This window comes from Triticum urartu, chromosome 7A, assembly GCF_056163025.1.
Source record: "Triticum urartu cultivar PI428250 chromosome 7A, HENAU_Tu73, whole genome shotgun sequence".
NCBI classification, from domain to species: Eukaryota; Viridiplantae; Streptophyta; class Magnoliopsida; order Poales; family Poaceae; genus Triticum; species Triticum urartu.
Window position 1 is genome coordinate 686,800,482 of NC_141879.1, and position 26,606 is coordinate 686,827,087.

The 26,606-nt window shown below is 44.7% G+C and overlaps 2 protein-coding genes across 3 annotated transcripts; one reads left to right on the top strand and one right to left on the bottom strand.

Annotated features, from left to right (window-relative positions):
• Positions 1–953: 953 nt before the first annotated feature.
• On the bottom strand, positions 954–5,768 carry LOC125521211 (uncharacterized). 2 transcript variants are annotated; one of them, XM_087534806.1, is made up of 2 exons: positions 5,611–5,768; positions 954–2,021 (listed from the first exon to the last, which is right to left on the bottom strand). In XM_087534806.1, the coding sequence occupies exons 1-2, from the start codon at positions 5,667–5,669 to the stop codon at positions 1,091–1,093; spliced, it is 990 nt and encodes a 329-aa protein (XP_087390932.1). In that variant the 5' UTR covers positions 5,670–5,768; the 3' UTR covers positions 954–1,090. The 2 variants fall into 2 exon arrangements, with proteins under 2 accessions (XP_087390932.1, XP_048542227.2); XM_048686270.2 differs by lacking the exon at positions 5,611–5,768 and having other exon boundaries at positions 954–2,187.
• Positions 5,769–14,699: 8,931 nt separating this feature from the next.
• On the top strand, positions 14,700–21,478 carry LOC125519340 (uncharacterized). The gene is made up of 9 exons (XM_087536367.1): positions 14,700–14,795; positions 16,357–16,508; positions 16,661–16,786; positions 16,886–16,963; positions 18,059–18,184; positions 18,272–18,370; positions 18,452–18,598; positions 19,869–19,995; positions 21,016–21,478. The coding sequence occupies exons 1-9, from the start codon at positions 14,771–14,773 to the stop codon at positions 21,195–21,197; spliced, it is 1,062 nt and encodes a 353-aa protein (XP_087392493.1). The 5' UTR covers positions 14,700–14,770; the 3' UTR covers positions 21,198–21,478.
• The last annotated feature ends 5,128 nt before the right edge of the window (positions 21,479–26,606 follow it).

Below are 26,606 nucleotides of genomic sequence, written 5' to 3' on the forward strand. Positions count from 1 at the left end.
CAAGGGGCAAAAGAGATATATGGAAGGAGAGGGTACATAGCAAGGCACAGGGCACAGAGGACGCAAAGTGTCACATCTGGCCAGCCAGGCGAAAACAGTCGACCCAAGCAAGGCCCTCGTGGCGGCGGTCACCATGTTTAATCATATATATTCTTTTTTTTCTAATTACCTAAACACAGTGGCTGCATAGTGGTTCCACTTGCTAACAACGGTGAGGTGCATTGGAGATTACCCTAAGACACACATATATATTGCTGAATTTAGCAAAGTTGTCTCGAGCCAACTCTTTTAACTTCTGCAATAGCCAATATACATGGCATGTTGTTCTCCACACAATAGAATATAGATGGCCTAGAAGGGTTTAATGAGCATAGATGGCTTAAACCGGTTCTATGAGCAAGGATTTTCTTTGGGCGGATACGTGCATTGCACGTGCAAGTTTACTAGTATAATACATAAAAAGCATGAAAACATACTTTAAAAAAAGCATAAAAACATATGTAAAAAAGCATAAAAACATATGCAAAAAAAACACAAGTAAAAAAATAGCTATGCCGTCAGCATAGAGACGGCAGGGTTTTGGTGGGCGTCGTGCCGTGGATCGGTGACATGGCACCTATGCCGAGGGTTGCCGTCGGCATACCTACGCCGCGGATCGGTGATGTGGCATGCGGAGATATGCCGACGGCCGCTCGTCCAGACCGTCGGCATAGGTTTGACGGCGTCAGCCGCTAGTCATGGGCGGGGTCGCCGGTCCCACAGGTATGCCGACGGCTGATTTATGCCGACGGCTGCTGTCGGCATGTCTTCATATAGGTCGACGGCCGTTCTGTGCCAACGGCGGCCGTCAGCATAGGTCTGTGTAACCCGACGGCCAGGACTGGGCTGTCGGCATAGCTCAAACTAGGCCGACGGCAGCCGTAGGCATATGTTTGGCCGTCGGGGTAGGACCATTTTCCAGTAGTGCATACTTTAATTTACTTGCACAAATGTATTTACATGTTTGTTCTGTTATGTATGTACACTTTAATCACACAACTATATATTTCCACTCCAGCACATATTCAGCCATTGTTTATATGTGTGGTGCTCACTTCCTGAATAACTTGTGAGAGACGAAGAAGCCGAGCGAGAAAGCAGTGATGGCGATGGCGACCACCTCCTTGTTGTTCCTTGCCTTCTCCACCACGCTGTCCGCCCACTTCATGTCTGTCAGCTGCTCCAGCCCCCCTGCCACGCGCTGCTTCCAGCCGCTGCACGCCGTGGCCTTCTTCTCCAACACCGCTTTGGCTTCCATGGCAGCGGCCGCAGCCTTGGCTTTCTCTTCCTCGATGCGCCGTCTCACGCCCGCCGCCAGGCTCTCCTGGTCAACCACCGCTTTGTCCTTCTCGTCGATGGCAACCTCCGGCTCTGGCGCCGGCTTTTCGGGAGCCTCAGGCTTCACTTCTTGCTCCTTCTTCACCTCTGGTTCTGGTGCTAGCTTTTTCTGCTCTTGTTTGTGGTTTCTTGCCTCCTCCGGTTGCTTCTGCTGTTGAGCATTCTTCGTGGCCTCGTCCATGGGCTTGTTGGACACATCCTCCTCCTTGGCGATCTCTTCCTTAGGCTTGGTGGTGCTGTCGTCGCCGCTGGCCGCCTTCTTATCGTTGCCGTCGACGTCTTTGGTTGGCGGCGGCCTGACGTCTTCCTTGGCCACACCAGGTTTATCCCTCTTAATCTCCTCAATGCTCGTCGGCGCGGGGACACCAGAGTACGCGCGCTTGGGCACGGTGAGCGTGAGCACGCCGGACTCGAAGCGGCCGGCGATGTCATCGAGGCTGGCGGTAGACGGGAGCTGGAAGACCTTGTGCAAGGAGCCCGGGGTGGCACCCGGCCTTGCCCCGCTCACGGTGAGCCTGCCGGCGCCGTCCACCTGCACCCTGAAGTCGCCCTTCTTGAACCCCTCGAGGCTGAGGCGGAGCACGTAGGTGCTGGCCTTGTCCGCCCATTCGAACTTGGGGTCCAGGACCGGTGCCGGCTGCTGCCTCTTCGGCTTGGTGTTGGTGGCGGCCGCCATGAGGAAGCGTAGGCAGGGAATCGTGGTGGACGTTGCGATGGATGGATGGATTGGTCGGTTGATGGTGTTGTGAACTGTGAGTCTGTGACCGAGGGAGGTGAGCTGCTGAGTTTGGGAAGGTTGGCATGATGCGTCGTTTATATATTTAGGTGTTGGCATGGCATGGTGATGGATGTAAGAGTATGTATTGTTGGTTCGAAACTTGTAAAAGTAGGAAATCTTTGGATGGATTAGTCCGGCGTACGTTCTTGGAATGCATTCATGTGTAAGAAGACGTGTAGCTACATTCATGGAGTCATGTGTGAGGAAAGGTTAAGGGATCTTTGTGCGGGAGGGTAAATGGATTTGGAGGGAAGCTAGCTATGGAGGTGAAGGAAAAAAAGGATGCTTGCTGTGCATGGTAATCGGGGCAGGCAAGCCAACTCGATCGATCGCCGGCCGCACAAGGCCACCTCGTTCGCATCTATCGGAGGCGGACTACGTCTTCGAAAGAAAAAAAAAGTAACTTTTTTTTTTGTTGCGGGTGAAACAAAAGCAACTTCAGAAAGTGCAATAATTTCCTTTAATAAAACACTTACTACCTCCATCCTGTTCGTTGGTCCAACTTAGAGTTTGGGTCAGACTTTGACCTTTGATTTAACTATGAAAAAATAAGTTATAGACCCTAAAAATAGTATCATTGAAAACCTTTTTTAAATATGAATCTAACAATATAAGTTTTGTGACATATAACTTATAATTTGTTAGTCAAATCTACGCAAAGTTGGACACAAAATACGAAGGGGACCAATAAACCAGACAGATGTAGTAGTACATATGCTCACAAACATGCACATATCCTCACCGCTATGAACACCCAACTGCACATGTTATCGTTGTAAGCACCTCCGAGATATTAAGCCGGTACAATATCTTAAAATTAATGAAGGGGTGTGGCTAGGTCCCAGTCGACTGAAATTTAACCAAGTCTCAGTCAAGTGAGAAAAAGAAAAAAACTGAAAAGAAAAATTTGCACGGATCTTAATGTAAGATCCGACGGATATAACATCGACTGAGACTTAACGAAGTCTTAGTCAACTGAGACTTAGCAATTTGTTAATGAAACCACCACATATGCCTTGTAGTCGCTGGGAATCTCTCCTTTTAGGAAAACACAAGTACAAGTGTCAAGTGTAGGACTTGAACTCTGGTGGACTGGTTCCACCACAAGGAACCTTCCCATCTGAGCTACGCTCAATTAGCATAAAGTGCAATCTTAGCATGCGTGGACAGACCCTCGTAACAGAACAACTTAAGTCACTAAGTTTTAGCCAAGTCATAGTCAACTCCTTGACCATTAGGTCATTGTTGCTTCAAGATTTGTGCAGTGTTGCTTGTTCCGTGTTAAATCGGTCATATGGACAAACTGGGCTGGGCTGCTCTTTTGTCTTGCTTTTATCGTGTCGGGGGTAGGGGCGCTGTCCCAACCCCTATTTGGTGCCTTAAGCGCCAGTTATAGTTTTTTTGGCAACCGGCGCACATCCCCTCCATCTTAGGCTTGGCCAATTTAACTTTTTGTTATGAATAGGATAAGCAGTCGAAACCTGGAGCAAAAGTAACGAAACACTTAAAAGCCAGGTGGAAACGTACCAAAACTCAGAGGAAAACCAAAGGAAAAATATCGCTAGAGGAGTCGATACATGTAGTGTTGTGTACTAAAGAATAGGAAATCCGTAGGATTGGAACTGATCGACCGAAGCCTTTTTCAGCTTTTGTATGGAGCTAATAAGTTGATTCTGCTGGACATATTCTTCCTAGTTTATTCGAGCCAAACCAAGGGTGAGAGAGGAATGCTATTGTGGCAAGTGGACAGGGAGGGTGAAAGGCGACACCAGTGCGCATGGGTGGGGACATGTGCGTTCCATGACCTTTTTCCGGAGAAGAAACGAATTGAATAATGGGTTTCAACAAAGCCTAATTAATTGCCCAACAATTAGGATGTTAATCTTTTGATTTTCCTAGATGGACGAAAATATTGTTTTCAAATATGTTGATAGTCTTTGTAATTTTTCTTAAAATCTTGCGTGTATATTGTTTCTCTCAAATACATCACAAATAAGGATATAGCTGAAGCAAGGGCAAAGGGGCATGTGTGATCATCTCATCCCTCAAATAACATTGACGCTACTTATATCCAGTGGTGCAATGAAGGATGCTTCTGTAATAGGGCAAATGTTGCCAACGGAGGAGCTTGACTTGCTCTTCTCGTAGTTCCTTCATAGCTTAAGTCCTTTAAATTCTTTTGAGATGAATAAGTAGTTTGGAGCTAAGTTTCATCGATGAAGTAGGAGAAAATGTCAAAATTATACTAAATCAAATACACTTATTTTTTGATGAAGGAAGTACAAAGCAAACTCAAAAGAAAATATGGTTAATGTGGCACAATATACCACGTCCGTATGCAATGGCACATTAGCGGGAGCTAAAGGGGGGTTGATGAGTCTAACCATCAGAGTAATAGCATCTCTAGCATATCACTTAAACTTAATTCCCAAACTTTCTCCCTATCCCCAAAATTCAATAATTTTGAGGGATTAAACTTTTTCTCATGTAGATCCCCTGAGCTTAATCCCTCAAACCAACGACCCCACATGGAAACCTCTCATCATCTTTGTCTTCCTTCTTCCTTTTTCCGTCTTCTTTCTTCTCCCTTGCACACCGACAACAACCATTGCTCCGCACTAGAGGATGTCCATGAGCTAGCTAGGGCCTAGGACTGAAGATCCACAAAAGCAATTTGATAGAGTCGCAACGAAGGCGACGTACACATGCAACGAAGGAGTCGAGAACGTAGGCGGAATTCGCCCTCCACGGGCCACGGTTTGAGCACTTCTTCGTGTGAATGAGTTCTTCTCCTCTTCTTCTAGTGGCACGAAGGCATGGTGCAAAATGCAACGAATAACCTGATCGGTGGTGGCTAGCCGACAACCATGGTTCTATGTACATAGAAACTGTAGATGAGTTTTTCTCTGTATGTGCCACGAGTATTGTAATATCTGGTAGATTCCACCAATGGAAATGCCAAGATTTTGCCAACTTCGGTTGTAGCCAGATATGATGGTTGACTTCCTGTTTTTGTGTCAATATACATACTTTACTTGCACAAATTACTTTACATGTTCTGTTGTGTCACGGTACACTTTAATCACACAACTATGTATCTTCACTCCAGTACATATTTATCCATTGTTCGTATGTGTGGTGCTCACTTCCTGAATAACTTGTGAGAGACAAAGAAGCCGAGCGAGAAAGCAGCGATGGCTATGGCGACCACTTCCTTGTTGTTCCTTGCCTTCTCCACCATGCTGTCCGCCCACTTCATGTCCGTCAGCTGCTCCAGCCCCCCTGCCACGCGCTCTTTCCAGCCGCTGCACGCCGTGGCCTTCTTCTCCAGCACCCCTTTCGCTTCCATGGCAGCGGCCGCTGCTTTGGCTTTCTCTTCCTCGATGCGCCGTATCACTCCCGCTGCCAGGTTCTCCTTGTCGACCAGCGCTTTGGCTTTCTCGCCGTCGGCAAACTCCGGCTTCGGTGCCGGCTGCTGCTGCTGCTTCTGCTTGGTGTTGGTGGCGGCAGCCATGAGGAAGCGTTGGCAGGGAATCGTGGTGGACGCTGTGATGGATGGATTGGCTGGTTGATGGTGGTTGTGAATTGTGATCGAGAGAGGTGAGATGAGATGGGAAGGTTGGCATGATGCATCGTGTATATATTTAGGTGCTTGGTATGGCATGGTAATGGATGGAAATGGAATGTATGGTTGATTCAAAACTTGCAAAAGGAGCAAACCTTTGGTTGGAATTAATCAGGCGTACGTTCACGTGTAAAGAGGACGTGAGGCTACATCCATGGAGTCATGTGTGAGGAAAGGTTTAGGGATCTTTGTGCGGGTTGCTAGGTATGGACCTTTGGAGGGAAGCTAGCTATGGACGTTGCTAGAAGATGAAGGTTGGGCTGGGCGTGGCCGGTGGCAGTGCCGGCGGCGGCGTTCAGCCCGGATCCGGTCTTGGCGGTGGCGAAGGCGACGGCTGACCGGATCCGATCATGGTGGTGGTGGCATCGCCTTTACCGGGGATGACGGGCCATGTGTGTTAGGAATAAACCGTATGTGTGTGTGTGTCCCGGATGGTGCGTGAGTCCGTGCTCGCGTTCGTGTCCACGGTGCAGTTCTAGTTTGGGTCGAGTCCGAGTCAAGCTGGTTTGTTGCCAGGCATGTGATCGTGAGGTGAACGCGTTCGTGTGGAGCGGAAGCGTAGGCGCTGCGTTTCTGTTAGCTAAAAAGCTGGCTGATCTCGTGTTTGTTACGAGATGTGTGGTGCGTCCATGGCGTTTTTTAGCGCCGGTGGCGTGCGTCTGCCTATATAGGTCTATGTAGCTCGTGATTTGTTGACAGTTTGAGCTGGAGAAAAAAGCTGTTTGGCAGCGAGGCGTTCGTCGCCGCAAAACGCCTATGCGTTTACTTCTTCTTCTACCTCTGTCCCTGAAAACCAGTTCGAGCTAGCTAGGGTTAGACCCCAACAATTTGGTGGGTCCTTGTGGCGGCACCGTTCGCGGCGGATCTTCGGATCCCGTGTCCGGGCGTGGCGGCCAGAGCTTCCTCCGGCGTTGACGGTGCTTGATGCGGGATCGCGGCGGCGGTTGCCGTTGTATGGGCGACGACATCAGCTGGCGCGACAATGGGTGCTCCTTGTAACGCCTGGAATCGGGGCGGCTGCCCCACTTCATCAGCGGCAGCGGACTCCGGAGTCGTGCGGTCGACTAGGAGTCCGGATCTCGAGATGGTGACGGCCTTCTGAGGCTGGTGGCGGTATGTGACGTCCCTTTCATCAATAGACCCGGTTCGATGCAGTCGTGCGGGTGACACATGTGCCTCTTTCGGAGTTGTCAGGCGGTGCCTGTCGTCGGCACGTGAAGCCACGGGTGGATGTGCTACTGGCGGTTGCTACGCACGACGTCTTATATGGAGACGTCAAGTCGTGCCTGTTACTGACAGGTGATGCACGGTGGCTCTAGTGGAGGTGTCACGGTGGCTCTAGTGGAGGTGTCAAGTTTAGCCTGTTGTTGTTGGATCGAAGGTGATGCGGCAGTAGCAGGAGGCAGGCGGTATGGGACGTCTTTTTTTTCATGTCTCCTTCAGAGGTATCCGGCTATCGAAGCGTCGGTAGCTGGATAAGGGCGGATGGTACATATGACTTCAACGACGAGTTTTTGCATTCCAGTGGAAACACAAGATCTCTGATCGCTATGTCATCGCGCGCCTGTGTCGTGTCCTTTATGAAGGTGGTGGATTGAAGCTTTGCTGTGGGGATGAGAATCCGAAGTTCAACCTTATGGTGGACTCGCCATCATTGGCACACGTGCGGTGATTCCTTCTTGAAGGCGTAGTCTAAGAGTTGTATTGTTTTCGTTTATGTTGTGTATTGTATCATAGGATTAGTGGCTATCTGGGAAGTTACTGCTGCGAGGTATATAGCCTCAGGGTTTGTTTTTCACTTTCTTTCTGGGTCAATGATGTTGAGATGCTGGATTTTATACTATCAATAATATATGGTTGCATGCATCGTCCTGATAAAGAGGTCGGGGAATATTCTTCTTTTCAAAAAAATTATTTCACCAATGAAAATGCCAAGATTTTGCCAACTTTGGTTCTAGCCAGATATGATGATTGACTTCATGTTTTTAGTGTCAATATACTCCCTCCGGTCTTTTTTACTCTGCATATAAGAATTGTCTGAAGTCAAACTTCATAAAGTTTGACCATATTTGTATGGAAAAATATCAACATCTACCATGCTAAAGTTATATAATGTGAAAATTTAATTCATGTCGCATCTACTAATATTGATTTCACATTATGAATGTTGGTATTTTTTTCTATAAAGTTGGTCAAACTTTACGAGGCTTGACTTCAGATAAATCTTATATCAAACTAAAAAGGACCGAAGGGAGTACATACTTTACTTGCACAAATTACTTTACATGTTCTGCTGTGTCACTGTACACTTTAATCACACAACTATGTATCTTTACTCCAGTACATACTTATCCATTGTTCGTATGTGTGGTGCTCACTTCCTGAATAACTTGTGAGAGACGAAGAAGCCGAGCGAGAAAGCAGCGATGGCTATGGCGACCACCTCCTTGTTGTTCCTTGCCTTCTCCACCACGCCGTCCGCCCACTTCATGTCTGTCAGCTGCTCCAGCACCCCTGCCACGCGCTCTTTCCAGCTGCTGCATGCCGTGGCCTTCTTCTCCAGCACCGCTTTGGCTTCCACGGCAGCGGCCACAGCTTTGGCTTTCCCTTCCTCGGTGCCCCGTATCACTCCCGCTGCCAGGTTTTCGACCACCGCTTCGGCTTTCTCGCCGTTGGCAAGCTCCGGCATTGGTGCCGGCTGCTTCTGCTTGGTGTTGGTGGCGGCCGCCATGAGGAAGCGTAGGCAGGGAATCGTGGTGGACGATGTGATGGATGGATTGGCTGGTTGATGGTGGTTTGAATTGTGATCGAGAGAGCTAGGTGAGATGATATGGGAAGGTTGGCATGATGCATCATGTATATATTTAGGTGATGGATGGAAATGGAATGTATGGTTGATTCAAAACTTGCAAAAGGAGCAAAATCTTTGGTTGGAATTAATCAGGTGTACATTCACGTGTAAAGAGGACGTGAGGCTACATTCATGGACTCATGTGTGAGGAAAGGTTTAGGGATCTTTGTGCGGGAGGCTAAATGGATCTGCTGGGAAGCTATAGCTATGGAGGTGAAGAAAGGAAGAAAGAATGCTTGCTATGTATGGTAATCGTGGCAGCCAAGCTAGCTCAATCAATCGCCGGCCGCACAAGGCCACCTTGTTCACATCTATTGGAACGTCATCGGAAAAAAAGAACAGCGCAACTTGAAAAAGTGTAATCTTAGCGTGCAAGGCGGACCCCTCAGAATTTAAATCATAATATATTCTCCCTATAATCTTTCTCAAGTTTATCACTCACTTATTACTCCCTTAGTTTCATATGCAATGTAGTGCCCTTAGATTTTTGTAGAAGTCAAACTTTAGTAATATAAAAATACGTGTCAGGGTGTATCTCATGATATGGATTGTTTACTCTAGATGTAAATAAAATTTCTCTACAAACTTGCTCAAATTTTATAAAGTTTGACAACTGATCATCATATATAACTGTATGAGAGGTTGATGAGATAATTCATTTGGACTAATGTAATCGTTATGATGCAATCTAGACGTTTTAATTGCATTTCAAAATCTATCACCTCAATCGTTCACGCACCATGCACACCATTGATGACACAAACCAATGCCCCAACCTCACTAGAGCTTGAAGCGTCCTCCTCCACCATTGCAAATGGCGCTGACCGTGCCTCCTCCCCTCCCCTCCCCTCCCCACTCCATTAAACTCGACTTTACCACAACCAAGATTTATTATTATTAATAATCTTTGCTGCGGTGTTCATCGTGGAAACTGAATGGCACTCCACAACGAATATTTAGACGGACAATAATTGACTATTAATTTTGCTTCGCTGCTATGAATATGAAATCTGGAATCACCGCCCCGAGCGAAGGGGGTGGAGATTTGACCCATAGTTGACTCCATGTTTTGTGTGACTCTTCTAGTGGAGATGACTGTCCCTGTTGATAGTAAGGCAAACACAACACACATCACACAAGGCTTTCTTCAACAAAACATAGTGTCGGCGTCAAACTTTTGCTAGTCCAAACAGAAGAGACATACTCTGATAAAAACTGAAAGCATGCCCACCCCAAGGCGACCAACCCATAGAGACTGGTTTTAAAGTAGTTAAAAACGCCGCGAATACATAAGGATTGTGCTAGCGTCCTACTGTTCTGAATTTAACCAACAAAACCGAGTGACCATTCGTAGCTCCATGAGTGCATGCAATCGGATTTTCTTCACATACGCATGATTATTAGTGCATCTTTTTCATCATGTACGTGCGCATGACACTTATTAGAAGGCCTAATTACATACATGCATGTAAGGCGAAACTGATGACATCTCTTTAGATTCTTTTGTATTTCAAAACTTCAAAATGTTTTGTAACTCAAATCGTCTGATACAAAAACTAATTTTACATAAAAGATTCTTTGCGACGAGATTTTTAAAACTAGATCCCATGTTGATACGTTCCGACGCCTTTTTTTAAGTAAAAATTTACCACACGTGTATTACACAAGTTATCATGCTAGTTGAGTATAGGTTATCATGTTGATTACACAGAAACTACTGGGGCATAAAAATTGTTCCTCCTTTCTTCTCTTCATATGGACATGCCTGCATGCATTAGAGGTAACATTTGATGTCATCTTAGATTCTCATATATTTTGAAACTTCAAAATATTTTATAGCTCAAACCATCGATCTCACAGAAAATTCGTTTTCACAAAAAAAAATCTGTTGCGACGAGACCTACGAAATTAGATCCCATGTTGATATGTTTTGACAACTTTTCTTTGTGTAAATAATTACCAGGCATGGGTTAGGTAAGTTATCAGCTATGATATGTGTATATATTATCATGTTATTTACACATGAGTTGCCGTGGTACATTCCGAACAACTTTTCTTGGGACAAAGTTATCATGGTGTTTGTGCGTGAGTTACCACGCCTACGATCCATATGTTACCATGCTATCTACACATAAGTTACCGAGGGTATGTTCTTAAATAACTTTCTTTCCTAGAGTCAAAGTTATCACGGTATTTATACGTGAGTTATCAAGTCTACAGTGCACATATTATTGTGCTATTTACATGGAAGTTATTGCGAGGGGAGGGGGATATGTTCTCAAACAAGCTCCTCCCCCCGCCCCTAGTCCAAGAATGTACCTTGTTTGTATATCAAAAAAGGCAGCTAGTTCGACTGGTGCTCGCCATAGGAATAATTACTGGAGGCCGTGGGTTCAATTCCTATTGAGAGTAGAATTTTTTGCCTATTTCAATTAGGGCGTGACGTGATGAGTTGATTGGGGTGCTCGGCTCCCTCCTTCTTGAACGCATCGCCTCCTGGGTCGACCACGTCCCATAGTTCGTTGCGCGGAGACCACACTCCATGAGGGCCTTTCAGACCTCGAAGTTCTCGCCATCAAATCATGGGTAAGACGAACTCGCCGGAGCAGCAAATACTTTAGCCGCACTGAAGTACTCCGCTAACTGCTTGTTCTTCTCGTCGTCCGACATGATCCTCCGTTATTAGAAGATCAACCTTGCTTTAGATACCAATTGTTGGCCCAGATCACGATGCTGCTAAGTACCTTCCGACAATATACGTGTACGAGCTTGTCCGATTAGCTTCCGAGTCACCGGACGATGGAGACGCAATACACACGTACTAGCTAAGCTAGCAAGCAGGCAGCCTGGTGGGTGCTTTGGATGTCTTGCTAGCTTAGCACAAGAAACAAGCACAGGAGACACGCTTGAGTTGATCGCAAAAGGCTCGTGTCGAGCCTTTGGATTTTATTGCTTTGTTTGATCTGATGTTACAACGTAGGGTTACACGGGTATTTATATTAGCTGCTAGCCTATTACAAAACCGAGTCGGTGACTGCTCCTAGTCCATACCGGACAGGATTTCTACTACGCGGTTGATTCCAACATCGGCCATAGCCACCGGTTCCCGGATGTTACTCTTGGCGGGATCTAGATTGACCCCATAGACTAACATTAATCTTTTCTGCGCATTTTGTTTTCACTTGTGTGCACCCGTGATCAACTTTTGGTCGGTGACCCATCCTTAAATCGCTCCAAGCCAAGCACGCTTAACTTTGAGGTTCCTTTCGGTTAGGCTCCCCCAAAAAAGGAATTCCTTATTGATATATGAGTAGTCTATCATTTCTATTACAAGGAATATGATCTCACATACACCCCCATTCGAAGGAACCTACGTCCTCATCAGCCCATAGGAACGTTCCCTTTTGGCAAACATTTATGAGTCAAATTCGGCACATGTGCCATGTCGTGTGCCACAACAGGCCATGCACACATGTGCCACATGTCCGCACACTTGATCAGCACGCGCCCATCTAACCCCAAGGGTTGACTCTGATACCAATTGTAATCCCAGGCCATGGCCATCGGTTCCCAGTGGTTATGCATGGCAGGATCTATACTGTGCACCCAGACCAATACTAGTCTTTTCTAAACACTTTGTCCTCACTTGTGCGCACCCGGGTTCAACTTGTTAATCAGTCACTTATCCTCAAATCGCTTGAAGCCAAGCACGCTAAAAATTCAGGTTCCTTTTGGTTGGGCTACAGAAAAAGAAGTAATTCCTTATTAACATGAGTGGTCTATCATTCATATTAAGTCAGGATCTTACACATCATTAGATAGATCGCGACGCCCCATCGCTCTGCTCTCCCTTTGCACTACATCATGTGGCTTGCCTGTGGCGGTGACCGACCTCTATGAACAGAGCACATGGCTAGGCTATCCCGCTAATTGTGGAAGTCAGATTTTTTGAAAGTCAGAACACACAGGCCTAACCCGCGTCGCCCTCCCGCTAGGGCGGCTCGGGTGGAAACCCTAGCCCCCACTACCGGGAACGTCCATCCTCCCCTTCTCCTCCGCCGCTAGAGGAGGTCGCCGGGCGAAACCCCAGGCGGATGATGGTGGCGGCGGAGGCTCTCTTCTCTTCCCACCCGCGCCAGATCGGTGAGGCAGGTCACCCATGGCACCGGGTGCTTTCCCCTGATCTGCGGCACGGCGACGCAAGGCGGCATGGTGCTGGGCGGGGGCAGCGGGGCTGATAGACTCCGAGGAAGATCTGGTGGCGCCGGCCGTTCGACGGGCTAGCGGGGTCATGGCGGCCTTGGTCGCGGTGGCCGACGGCTCGGCCTATCAGCGGCGGCTGGATCCTGGGGCGGCGGCCCTGGAAGGTGGCGGCGGGTGAAGCTCGGGCTTCCTACGACGGCATGGCGTGGTGTTGTCCCTATCCAAGGCGGATCTGCATCGCCGATCTCGTGGTTTTGCCGCGGATTGGTTCAGATCAGAGACGGTGATGAGCGTGCAGGATCCATCTCGGCGGCTCTCGCGGTTTGGCGAGGTGGGGTGGGAGCCCTCCTCCCAGGCTCCAGTAGTGGTGCATTCAGGCAGTGGCCGGTGCGCCAGGGCTCCTACGGTGGCACTGCTGTTGCGGTTGGTCGCCGGATCTAGGCGGCTAGGTCTGGGGCTTTGAAGGCGGTCAAGACATTGCACAGGTTGTCGGGTGGATTTCTTGGGAGGGATCCGGGTGAAAACTTGGTCATCGGTCGTTGGCCGGAGCCGGTGATGACGATGCCCTTATCATCGTTTCCTTCATGAAGGCATCATCGAGGTGAAGCTCCTAACCCCACCCAATACATCCGGAGGAAACCCTAGATCAGCTGATCGGATGACGACGGCATTCATGCGTCGTTACCCCCTTGGGGCGGCATCCTTGGAGTTGCACTCGGGCTCGAGGGACCAGCGGATGGCTTCTTCGATGGAGCGGCATCATGGCGGCGGTTCTCGGCGGCATGGAGCAGTGGAGGCTTGGGGTCAGATGTGTGGCGATGGACACGCGCAGGAGGTCGACGTTGTCTGGCGTCGTGGTGGCGTCGATGGCAGAGAGGCCTGACAAGGTCGATACGTCAGTACATGCTTTGAGTATGGATCGAGGGAAGACGGAGGTGACGGTCCTTTGCAGCATGTGCGTGTGGTACTCACTGAGAGTGCGCCCAACCGGAGTGTTACCCAGTCCCGCCTATGTGGCTTTGGATGGGGCATCCGGCGTTAGATGTTAGGCTTTTGTGCGATATCTGTTTGGTATTTGGCTCGGACATTCGGCACACCTTCATCAAAAGGATAAGAATACCGAGAGGTGTCGTCTAGATGATGGCCTTGGGCTTACTGTTGTATTTCTTTGTAAGGTCTTTGTGAATAATAAATAATATGGCCGCATGCATCTCCCAGATGCAGAGGCCCGGGGTGATTCCTTCTTTTTCTTAAAAAAAATACTGATCAATGAACATCTCAGAAAAGGCAGTATGTACACAACCGAGCACTTATCCTAGAGGCTTAATTGTGATTATATTGATTACACATGGTCCATGTGCACGACATGTTTTCGGTAACTCTGGGTAGAACGTTTGCGTTGTCTCGGCTGGCTGGCCAGTACGCATCCTCCCATAAATTGTTTCCTAGTTGCAAAGAAGGCGAGTAGTGGAACCATGCGTATCCTGTACGTATCCTTGTATATATTTTTGGAATATATATCTCCAATTAAGGTTACGTATACTAATTCCAGGATCCAAACAAATCAATATTTAATGAACGGTGGGACCACTAACCAAATTAAACAACACTAAAAAAGAAAAAGAAAACTTTGGACCAAATTCACCATCCCCGGCCTTCCCATTTTCGAATTTCAACCACCTACCTAGGTTTGGCCTTTTCAACCCTAAATGATGTTTCCTACCAACCCCCTTCTCTACTGTCCGATGGATCATCTAGGGCCAGGACAAGACAACGGCAGAAGCGATTTACCTTTTCCTCCCGGAAGTATCCCGGCAGTATACATATAGCGCCGACCGGGTGCCCAAACAATTCCACCACCCACAGCCAGCCTCCAGCCACCTAGCGTCTTATCTCGTCGCCTCGTTGTCGTCCCTGGTCTCCACATCACGACTCAATGGCGCCCTCGACCCTGACCGAAGGTTTGCCAAAAAGATCCTCCCATCTCCTCGCCGATCTCTTTTTATTTCGATGGAAATGGGGTGGGAGACCGTGTTTTGAATTTCGGCCCGCGGGTGGAGAGGTCGTTAGAAGATGGTTCACTCTGCTCCGGGTTAGATCTGAGGTATGATGGGCAGTTCAGGGATAACGTTGCCGGGGATCTGGGGCGCTCGAATTTGCTGGGAACGGTGCTTTGGTCCGTCTGTTGAAGTCTTGGGATTTTTTTGGTGGTACAGATTGGGGTGGTGGCAGACAGATGGGTTCGTGGAGTGCACGTACTGCTGTAATCCTGTGGCCGATGGATTTTTCTCCCGACTTTGGTTGCCATGGTGATCCGATCTATGTAGCGGTAGCAGAGGTGGCTTTTTAAGGAAGAAATTGTTCCAAGACTAGAGTTTCCGCCCTTTTCCCGTTAGTTGGATCGGATCAGTGTAGCGAGAACTCGATTCAGGGTTGTTTTGGAGGCCATGATTTACAGATTTGTATTTTCTCCATGGCTTTTGGTTTTGTATTGATTGTCAAGGCTTAGACTGTACTCCCTACTTACTATATTTAAGTTAGCCACGTACTGTATCTTCTCAGAGGTTCTGTTCCTCGCTGGTCTAATATTTTTCTTTCTCTCAAAAAAATTACGAAGAAAGAGAGAACTGTGTTGTATCTGGGATACTACCACTCTTATGTTGTGGCGGACCGAGCAAGAATAAAATCGCCTCTCACTGCACGCACCCAATACACACAGTCGCCGCCAGTGTACATGCTCTGGCCGCCATCTCATCGTTGCACATTGCGCCGCTGCCGTTGTCGCCCCCACTGCCATCCCTGTCATCAGTACATCACCTGTATGGATACGAAGCCGAACGTCTCGTCGTCATCAACCGCCCCGCGCACTCCACGCCACTGCTCAGCCTTGGTCTCCTCCGTTGCCATGCTCAGATGTTGGACAGGTTGACTTTTGACATTGTAGACAAGTTGAGAACTGAGAAACACCGCTGTGACTCTCGCTGCTAGTACAATAGCAATGGACGAGTGATGCTACTTTGGCAGGGAAACCAACTCTTGGATTAGTATAATCAACCGGGCCTACACTACTACATTAATTAACCAGCTGCTGTATATTTGATACAGCCCACTGAGGGAAGAGTTCTGTGGTATCTAAATTTGTACTCATTAGTGAGATTTGGATTTTTCCACCGAGTTGCCCAACAAAAAACTACACATGTTTTGGGGGGTTTGTTTCGACTTTGTATTTGGTTGATCAAATTCAGCCTCTCATGTGGCTTTCTAGGTGGGATATACCTTCATGTTTCATCGTAATCATGTCCAGAATCTAGCACATCAACTTTTTTTGGAAGCTAAAGTCTTGACAGTGAGTTCGTTTTCGGAAAGTCCACATACAGAGTCTAGGAGTTTGTGTTTGCATATCGTTTCCATAGGAATGCGTGGGTGGATCCTACTGAGGGGAATTCACCGAGGAACACGGTTATAGTGGTCTGTCTCCGAGGAGTTGAAAGAAAAGGGCGAGATTAATTTTTGCAGTTCTAGGAATGGAAGACCGGATCTCGGATGTCGAGGAAGTGAAACTACTGGAGGATGTCAAGGACAAGATGGAAGATGGAGTGGTGGAGCCACCAGATTGGCTACCAGATGGTTGGATCATGGAGGTCAGACGTGGTGACGATGGTGCCCTCTATCGGGTATGTTATATACAACCAAATAAATGCAGAGATAAATGATATTATATATATTTAACACGCATTCATTCTCTAAAAAATGTTTTTAGTTTCAGTTTTGTTGTTTTGTTTATTGGAGATATCTAAGTTTTCTCATTCCTTTTGTTTATTTCCAGTATTACATATCTCCAGTGTCAGGGGCCAAATTCAGGATGAAGTCTGAGGTCTTGAACTACCTTTTCTCTGAGATTGATGAGCACTTCATAGAAGCCAGGGAGTCTGTTGCTCGTAGCATGCTTGTTGTATGTTTTTGTTAATACAATGAAGTTATTAGATATATATGTGTATACATATAACATTCCATATCCATGATCCATGTGTTGTTATATCATGATTTGCAGAGGTCACATGAATGGCTTCCAAAGGGGTGGTTGATCGAGATCAGAGCGGGCGGACGAAACATGGACAAGATGTACAAGGTAGCCTTTTCGCCTTTGCCTTGCAAGTACTCACTCTATTCATAATGAATGACTTCCTGGAACATGTCAATCTAATCTAAGTTTTATTTCATGAAAATATTTTTCATAATTACTAATTTGTCCGTATGAGTATCCAAGCCTTTAAGTGGATATTACATCATGTCATATGCGAAGAGTATTATTATATTTATCTTCGATGGTATAGATGTGTTTATTTAATTGGAATACAAAGTGCAAGCAAAGTCTGTCAATGTCGCTTTGGTAGTTTCCTAGATTAAACAATTCTTATCCTTAATCAATTGTGTATCAGGAGTTGATGAAGAAGGGTCGCCAAAGGTTCACATAGCTTTCCTCATGCGACATAACATAAACTGCAGATCATTTCTTAATCACATGAGAATAAAATTATGTGTCCATCTTTTTACTTGTATTAAGTTTACCAGAGATTTTTTTCCATAAGAAAATTATTATCTGTCTAGTATAACAAATAGAGGACGATAATAACATTAGGAAGAAATCATTTGTTGTTCAAAGTCGCTAATTCATTGGCAATTAAAATTCATATGCAAAATATGATGACATGGTAGTGTGCAAAGACGGTAGTGTCGAATGGCCTCCAAAAAAGCTTCATTTATATGTATATAATTTAAAAATTGTCACCAAATGTGGATATATAATAACTTATGTTATTTACTAAAATTTTAGGAATTCCAAATATTTTTATATGCTCATAACCAAATATTCTTAGTATGGTCAAGGATTATATATGAACATGCTTGGCAGATACATCCCCAGGTTTAGTTGATTTGCTTTGAGAACTACTTTTGTGATATATTTTTGGTCTCTTCTGTCCCTCTCTCCCTGTGTGTGTCTGTGTAAGGTAACTTCACACACATGTGTACAACTTTTATTTATCACTATTAGGATTGCTACTACCAAGCGGCAAGCCTATTAAGCTATACAAAAAACAAACAACTAACAATTAGAGTTAGCTACCTTCATTAGCCTTAGAAAAAGAATTATTAAAAATGTCAAGCAAATAATTTACTCATGTCAAGCAATAACATTACTTTGATTTTCAATTTTATTTTGCAGTTTTATGTTTACTCGGCACTTGGAGTACGAGTATTTTGTAAAGAAGATGTACTACTATATGTTAAGGAAATGAAGATCGCCAATTGTGATACAAATGGACAATGCGACACTAACTCTCGAGATAATGTGTATTTCTTGCTATCACTAAATAAATAGTAATTTATATATACAATGGTTTGACTTTCCAAAGCTAATATTTTTCCTTATTTATAGATCCTTGCAGAAGTGGAGTTCAACCCATATGGTTTGCCACATGGTTGGGTGAAAGAACTGGTATACAGAAAAACATTGGAAGGAATAAGGAAAGACCCGGTACATAAAAATAAAACCAAAATCACTCTATTGTTATTTGATTAAATCTTTTCATAGTCCTAATCATTATTAGTTATGCAGTACTACACGGACCCTGTCAATCAATATGTATTCAGGACATTAACGTCTGCAGTTCGCTACCTTGAGACGGGAAAAGTTACAAAACGTGCATTTTTTGCAAGGACAAGTGTCCACGAACTGTACAATTTTGAGAAGTCTGCGGAACTGGTAACTGAGCATTTCAACATTTTGTATTATCACGAATTGTGGTATATTATTGCTTCTTCTCAAAGTTATGTTTCATTTTAAGAACTTCACTTGTCTTAGTACAAAATGCATTTGTTAACTATTAACAATTATACTTTTTAAAATTAAATATATATTTTGGGCATGCATAATGTTACAACAAACTACCATTTAAATTGTTCTTGAAATAATTAGACCAGTTAGTCATGAATAATTAGATCAGTAAGAACAACTTAAATAGGATTTTGACATAGTTTCAATATAATTTTTTGTGTTATTCTACAAATAATTAGACCATTTTGACCATCTTAAATAGGATTGTAGGATCTCCACTTGTCTTAGAAAAGCATGTATTTGTAGGTTCTTTACAGGATTGATACTAATTAATTTATTGTATGATTTCTATTATTGAAGTAGGGTCTTAGTGATAATGCTATTTAATTCTCGTGGATTCCATGCTTGGGCCTCACATTATGTAGGAATTTATGTGATCACTCCAATTTCACCTTATCATTTAATCATGCAAGATTGATGTATGATTGCAGTTGTCATATGCTACGCATGTGCTATATCCAAATGATTGCCCTTGCATTTTTTTGCAATCCTCAAATTTCGGACATGCCTTCCCATCATATAAATGTGTACATTCCTCGAACAATTTTATAAAATCATTTGTATATCAACCTATTAGACAATAATTTATATCTTAGATTTAGGTCATGACCACACCAAATATGGATGATTTTGATTGTATAGCACCTGTGTATGTACCTTATTGTTTTCATTAACTGTTTGTGATAGGTTGCAATATATATAATAGAATGGTTTGTCTTTTTCCTACTAGGTGCAGCTTAATGTTCCTCTTTTTTTTAAGTAGACACTGAATCTTTGCATAAGAAATGCCTTCGGTCTACCTATATGTTAGACCATACTTCGAAACGAGAATTGTTTAGTTTCTTTCACTAGTGTGTCAATTTTTTAGGCAACTTTGTAGAGCATACGGACTTCAATACATGATAATATAATGTGGTGGCTTAAAATAGCACAATTTTTAAAGCATATGTTTCTTATGTAGTTTGTGTTATGATATTGTGTATATCATACATAATTAGTTAAGAAACATGTCCAACTATTTGAATTGTTAGCTTTGTCAAGAAATGGATTGCATTAACAGTATTAAACATTAAAAATTCTAATAAATTAATTATGTTTATGAATATTGGCATTTTTATTTAATTGTTTCTTTTTGCAGCATGAGTGTTTGCGCAAAAGGTTGACAAAAAATGTGATGACTGATACAACACATGCAACTCCGTCGAGACCTAGAAGATCAAAAAGCGTGGAAAAGATAAATCTGAATGAGAAAAAAATATGTCCTTGTAAGTTTCTCCTGCCATCATTGCTCTGATAGTTATATATACGTGCATATGTAGCGATTTTCTCCCTTTAGGTTCTACCCATCCAATCTAGTCAAGTTACCATAAATACTTTACACGTGTTACTGAGGAGAAATAGAAATAGCAGTTGCTAGCATAAAATATGTTAGAAACATATAAATGAGGAATACATATACTCATGCATACTACTACATAAACTTGTGGAAACTTAATTTTGGTTGTATACTTATATGCATTCCTCTGTTGTGTGTGAGATTGCTTTAGTTACCCGACAGTGTTTACATTTGTTTTCTCTTGTGCTGTCTTGGGAAGTCCATTAGTTAGATAAGCTAAAATTAAGGCTTTTTCAAGTTGCTTAATGACTTTATACACAATTTTCCGAGCTTTGGAAAGCGTCGAATATACATTGATTTATATAACTAAATATATGTATGATATACATAGGTTATCTGCATGTGAGGTTTACAAATTGAACACTAATTAACAACTGAATCAAACATGGATCTTTCAGTCGATTTGACACTTTTAAACATGAATGTTCAAGTAGACTTGCAAGCAATTGTGTAACTAGTTTTTAGTAGTACAAAATTTTGTAGTTTTCTTGAAAACCATATTGGATGCATATTTAAAACTTAAATGGACATATTAAGATATACTCCCTCTGTTCCTAAATATAAGTCCCTTTAGAGATTGCAATGTGAAGTATATACGAAGCAAAATGAGTGAATCTACACCCTAAAATATGTCTATATACATCTGTATGCAATCCCTATTGAAATCTCTAAAAAGACATATATTTAAAAATGGAGGGAGTATGTAATATTGCCCTTCCGCCCCTAATGCACATTGCTTGTACTTTTTGCCAAAAGCGTAAAAACTAATAAAAAAATCCTTAGAATTCCTTTGGAAAATTATAGACCACACAAGGCTATAATAAATGGAGCTACTTTAAATATTGTATTTGTATTTCCCTCGTAATGACTTCTATTTTATTTTTTATAGATGAGGACAGCAACACCTCTACGGACTTAGATTCACCAGATGAGAACCAAGAAATCAGGAAGAGAAGCTTGAAGGCTAAAGGGAAAGAAGTATACTCCTCCAAAACTATAAGGCGTCCAAGAGGGAGGCCATGCAAAGTAGCGAAGGAAACTGATGGAGACGTATCCGGGGAAAAAGAATAGATGATGAAAATGAAAAATGGCCAGGTCTAAAATGGAAAACAAACATGGGACTAGGGAGTGAAGAAATGGTTGGCACATTGAACCGGGATCTGGACTATGGAAAGCACCAATGGAAGTTACAAGTAATATTTGGCCATAATTTTGTATTGTTTTTTGTTTGATTTTTTAGTACAAAATTTAGTCGGTTTTTAGATTAAAAGGGTGATACGATCCCCTGGACTTAATTGGTTCGAATGATGGTCGAGCACTTCAGAAAGTTATCCAAATTGTTTGTGCTAATATTTTTCCTACAATGATAGTTTTTATTTACTCCAAGCATCACATCATGGAATTAAATACAAATGAATAGAGTCCACAATTGAACTCTATGTAATAATCTGCACACAACCATGAAAGATAAAGCCAAAGTGTAATGGTTGGTGATAGAAGACCCAATCAAAAGAAAATTACAGTCTAAGGTTGTGAAAGGCCAATCCAAAGATCAAATCATCATCATTATTGGCAAGAATATCCTTTATTCATCTAGACAACTTCCATGCATGGCGACATGACCTATTTTTAGTGCTCTTTCCATTGGAGTAATACTCAAATACAGAGAAAATGTGTGTTAGACTGTATTTTGTATAGAGCTTCTGTGTATATCCGTATATTCTATAAAAGTACAATATGTACCCTTATCCTATATACTTAAGAAGTTGATCCCCACTACAAGTATTTATCTCAACATGCAGCATATCCACCTCAGCAATCTTGCCATATCATCATCTCCAAACATACATGCGTGCCACATCATGCCTTCCATTTCCAATAGTACGCAACGCACAGAAGACTAGCACTCTCGTGTGTTTTATTTTCAGCTTTAAACCACCGATGGCTGCAACGCTTCCTTCCCCACTTCCTGCACCCGTTTCTCTGACCTCTCGCTCTTCATTAAGGCTTTTAATAAAAAGATAAATGCGTACAAAAACCCCAAAGAAATACTCATTGGTAGATAAAGAACAGGTCATATCTTTTCCATTCATCTCCCTTCCGCCACTATTCAGTCGCTCCGCAACACTTTCGTTTCAGCTTCTAGCTAGGTCACCCATCTCCTTATAAATTGAATAACGAGAAGGAGAAGCCACCAAGACTGGGACGCCTGTGTACCTCGCTGCCAGTTCGCATGTCTAAGATATTTCCCCTTCCATATGTGCAAATAATCTTTCCATGTCCTTCCTTTTGTAGAAGCATATGTGTGAAAGATCTCTGAGATAGAGCCACTCACAAATCCATTACATAGGAGACTGAAGTAAGTTCCTACTAGATTTATCCCCGAAAACACGTCACTCTAATAATCTAATTTTTTCCTTGAGATTATTATTCACCGCCACATGGTTGCAGATTCTCATTGTTTCTTCTCCTGCAACTGCCATAGGACAAATAGCCAGGAGAGCGATCTCATCCTGGCGATCTAGCAGTGCAGGGAGCAGAGGAAGGAGCGGTTTGACTGTATTCTCTCATTCATAATGTTTAAGTGTAACAGCAAGGTGAGCAGCTCGGAGCCCATGGGGCAAGAGTTTGAGCGCACTCGATAGAGGCTGTAGATATCTTGCTACTCACATTGTTACATAAACTCTCCTCGATTGATTTTCTAATTTACATTGAAACTTCTAATCTTCTGCTATCTTACTTTTGATGTTCGCATGAAGTCCCCATCTCTGAATTTGCCTCTGAATTTACGTTTATGTTGAATAAACGTGCACCTTATATTTGCAACCTATTTTTTTTATTTCGCCACATGCAAGACATTGTCAACCACGCCCATGCAAGCTTCTCATGATCTACCCTGCCTTCTTCCTGTTCCCAAATCAGCAATTAGCCATCACTAGGTTGATCAACTTTAATTATGGCTGAGATCATTTCATGATGATCCAGTACGTGCATGTATCTGCATGAATGAATACTCTTCTCTTTTGAAAAATTTATATTTGCTTCTTTGCCATGCATTATCACTAATGAAGCAGTACTTATTCTATAGATGTAATGACAAATTTGTTCCATATTCCTTAAACTAATGGCCGACCGTGCAACTGCAATCCAGAACAACTCTCATTTGGGTACGTTTGCTTCAGTTTCATACCATGGCAAGAACTTCGATGTTTGCATTAATTGTTAGCATAAAACACTATCATGATTTCTCTATTCCGAACTCCATCAATATTTCTATTTATTAATATAAAATTTCCGCAGCAACGCGCGGGGTATTATCTAGTATATAAAAAGAGCCACACCCGTATTAGGGTGTCGTGCAGTTTTCCACAATACTATATTTTACATGATATCAATTTAGGTTTTCGATTAATGACTTCCGCCTCTGTTCCGATCGCATTTAGCGCCGCAGCCGCCGTCCCGGCCGCCGCTGTCCAGCCGCCCGTCCAGGATGCCCAACCGCCACCTGGCTTTGCTCCGTCCCCACTGCATGGCTACGGCCGCAGCCATACGGCGCCATGCAATACAGTGCCCCGTTGCCTGCGGGCACTGCAGCTGCGCACTACACCGCGTGGCCGGCGGGAGCCACAGCTGCGCACTACGCCGCGTCACCAACTGGGCACTACGTGGTTCCATCTGCGGCTTCGTCCAGTACGTCGTCTGCGGCTCCCTGTAACACATCTGCGGCGTCATATAGTGCACCGGTGATCTACGGCGGATACCAGCCGGCTCCTCCGATCGCACCGTACTACGGTGCGGCTGCTTCGTCCTATGGTTTTTTTCCCGGCACTGTATCCCCCGCCGGCTGTGACTCCTTCGACGGAGCTGGTCCACGTCTCGCCGACGCCTGGTGGTGTTCCGCATCAGGGCTACTACGCGCCGCCTCTGCCGGATCATGTCGCCGCGGCTACACAGTTGTACTTCGCACACCTCATGCCGGTGAAACTCATGACGGATAACTACATATCGTGGCGTGTGCAAATGTTGCCGCTTCTCCGCAGTCGCTATTTAGAGGGTTATGTTGACGGCACAATGACATGCCCTCCGCCATATCATTCGGCACATGATGCTTGGGTGGCTCACGATCAAGCCATCCTCTCTGCTATCCATATAAGAATAGGAATCCATTTCTATGAACCAAAGGGCTCTAAAGAAAAAAATCCTATAAAAATCCTATCCTCTAGAATTCCTATGAAATTCCTCCAAATCAAAGGAGGCCTATATATGCGAGTGTTCCGTGTCATCAAGGCGGCTCTGGCTTCGACTATGACCACTCTGAGCACTTCACCGTCTATGTAAGAATAGGAATTCATTCTTATGAATCAAAGTGCTCTAAAGGAAAAAATCTTATAAAAATCCTATCCTTTAGAATTCCTATGAAATTCCTCCAAACTAAAGAAGACCTATATATGCGAGTGTTCCGTGTCATGAAGCAGGAGGCTCTGGCTCCGACTATGACCACTCCGACCACTTCACCGTCTACAAAAAATGCATCCCGGCTTTCAAGGATGGCCGTGGCGGTTGCCAAGCCGCCGCGTGTGGCCTCACGTCCTACACGGGCAACGTCGTTACTGCAGCTGAAACCCCGCTCGGACCCCCTGCCCCCAAAAAGAAGTTCCAGCATAGTTCCATCCAACGTTGTTATTGCACGGTCTCAATTCCGAATCAGTTAGGTGTCTACGTGATGTTAGCGTGATGTCCTAGTAAGTTTAGCTAATCATGTTCATTGTAGCCGGTGATTAATGAGGAGTTTTCTAGTATTAGGAGTCTAATTACAATTAGCTTTTGCATATGCCAATATGTAGCTAGTTGTGCCCCGTTCAAGACTTGGACTTGTACGTGTCCGTGTAGGTGTAAGCAAGACGGTTGGTTACCTTGTCCGTGGCTGGGCATACATAAGTACACACACACACACATATTGCTGGGGGATATTGTTTTTCTTCGGAATCAATAAGTCCGGAATGGTGCTACGTTTTTGAATCGGGCAGTACTCTGCGCTGGTCGACCGGCCCAAATCCTGCCGGTCACAGCGCGAGCGCCGGATCAGATCCCAATCAACGGACAGGATGCTGGCTCAACCGTCGTTCTTTCCTGTTTCTCCTGCAAAATGTGTGGCCACGCGCGAGGGAAAAAACAAGCAACACGCCGCCAGCGCGGAGACAACTCCTCGTAGCTCCATCTTCGCGAGCTCGAAGCAACACTACACCTCTGTTTGCCTCCATTCGCCGTCGCTTGCCGCACAGACACACAGGTTGGATGCAGCTCCGCCGGTCCTGGCCAAAAACCAATCCGTCCACATCGCTGTAGGCCTTTGCAGCTCGACGTGCCTCCACAGCACCGCCGGGGTTGGGGTTCCAACAACGCCACCGGCCACCGTCAGCCCATCGCAGCACCCCGTGCACCACCGCGCAGTTCCGGTCATCGCCGCTCGCCGTTCTTCAGTTGAAGCTTTTTCAAAAGCCGGTTGTAGCTTTCTTACAGTAGGTTGCAGCTTTTTGCGCCTGAACGGAGGCCGACCTCCAGCTACCCCGTCTCCGTTGAAGCTTTTTCATAAGTCGGATGTAGCTTTTTCAGTCGTCGGTCGTAGCAGTTTAAAGTGATGGTTGCAGCTCCTTCGCACGCCAGTTGAAGCCCCTAATTTCTCTGGTTCCAGCAAAAAGTAGAACCAGTCGTAGCATTTTGCGTTCATAGTTGTAGCTCCGCTGCGCAACGGTTTCAACACCTGCTTTCTTTGGTTCCAGAAAAAATGGCGCCGGTTGTAGCAATTGGCGCCACCGGTGGCAGCTCTACTAAGTGCATGTTGTAGCTCCGCTGTAGCCGGTTGTAGCATTTCCATGCAGCACGTCGGCACCTTGCATCTTCGCCGGAATACGACGGCCGTAGTTGAAGCATGTGGCCGCAGCATCCCGCCACCACCGTTCCCAGCATCCCTACATAGCCGTTGTCAGGGCCGTACCTGAGAATTCAGAGGCCCGGTGCAAAATAGCACGAAATGAGGGCCTTTAGATAGAAAAATACTCCCTCCGTCTAATAATATAAGACGTTTTGTAAACTAACATAGCTTGCTAAAATGTCTTATATTTTGGGACGGAAGGATGATTTATTATATATGTAGCATACTATAAACATAATCTTTCCAATAATAATCCACCTTAGCGGTGATTTATAGCTTACAAAAATGTTTTATATTGTGGGACGGAATAGTTACTTAAGTCGACAGAGAGGTCAAGAGAAAGGCGTGCATTTGTGTTTCTGTAGTGGCTTGCATTGGAATTTGGAACTGGCTAGCGTTGGTACTTGGAATGTTTTACAGGAGATGAAGTGTTGCTTGGATATTCCCTTGACTAATACTATTTATTGCCATTTAAGATATGTTTTGGGGCCCCAAAATTTTAAGGGCCCTGTGCCATCGCACAGGCTGCACCTGCCTGCCATACGGGC

Excerpts from the sequence above, each read along its gene's own strand:
- LOC125519340 (XM_087536367.1), top strand. The coding sequence starts at position 14,771 with ATGGCGCCCTCGACCCTGACCGAAG. Across the intron at positions 18,185-18,271 it reads ACACTAACTCTCGAGATAAT|ATCCTTGCAGAAGTGGAGTT; the intron begins GTGTATTTCTTG and ends CCTTATTTATAG. Across the intron at positions 19,996-21,015 it reads TGAGAAAAAAATATGTCCTT|ATGAGGACAGCAACACCTCT; the intron begins GTAAGTTTCTCC and ends TATTTTTTATAG.
- LOC125521211 (XM_087534806.1), bottom strand. The coding sequence starts at position 5,669 with ATGGCTGCCGCCACCAACACCAAGCAGAAGCAGCAGCAGCAGCCGGCA. Across the intron at positions 2,022-5,610 it reads CAGCCGGCACCGAAGCCGGA|GCAGCAGCCGGCACCGGTCC; the intron begins GTTTGCCGACGG and ends CAAGCCGAAGAG.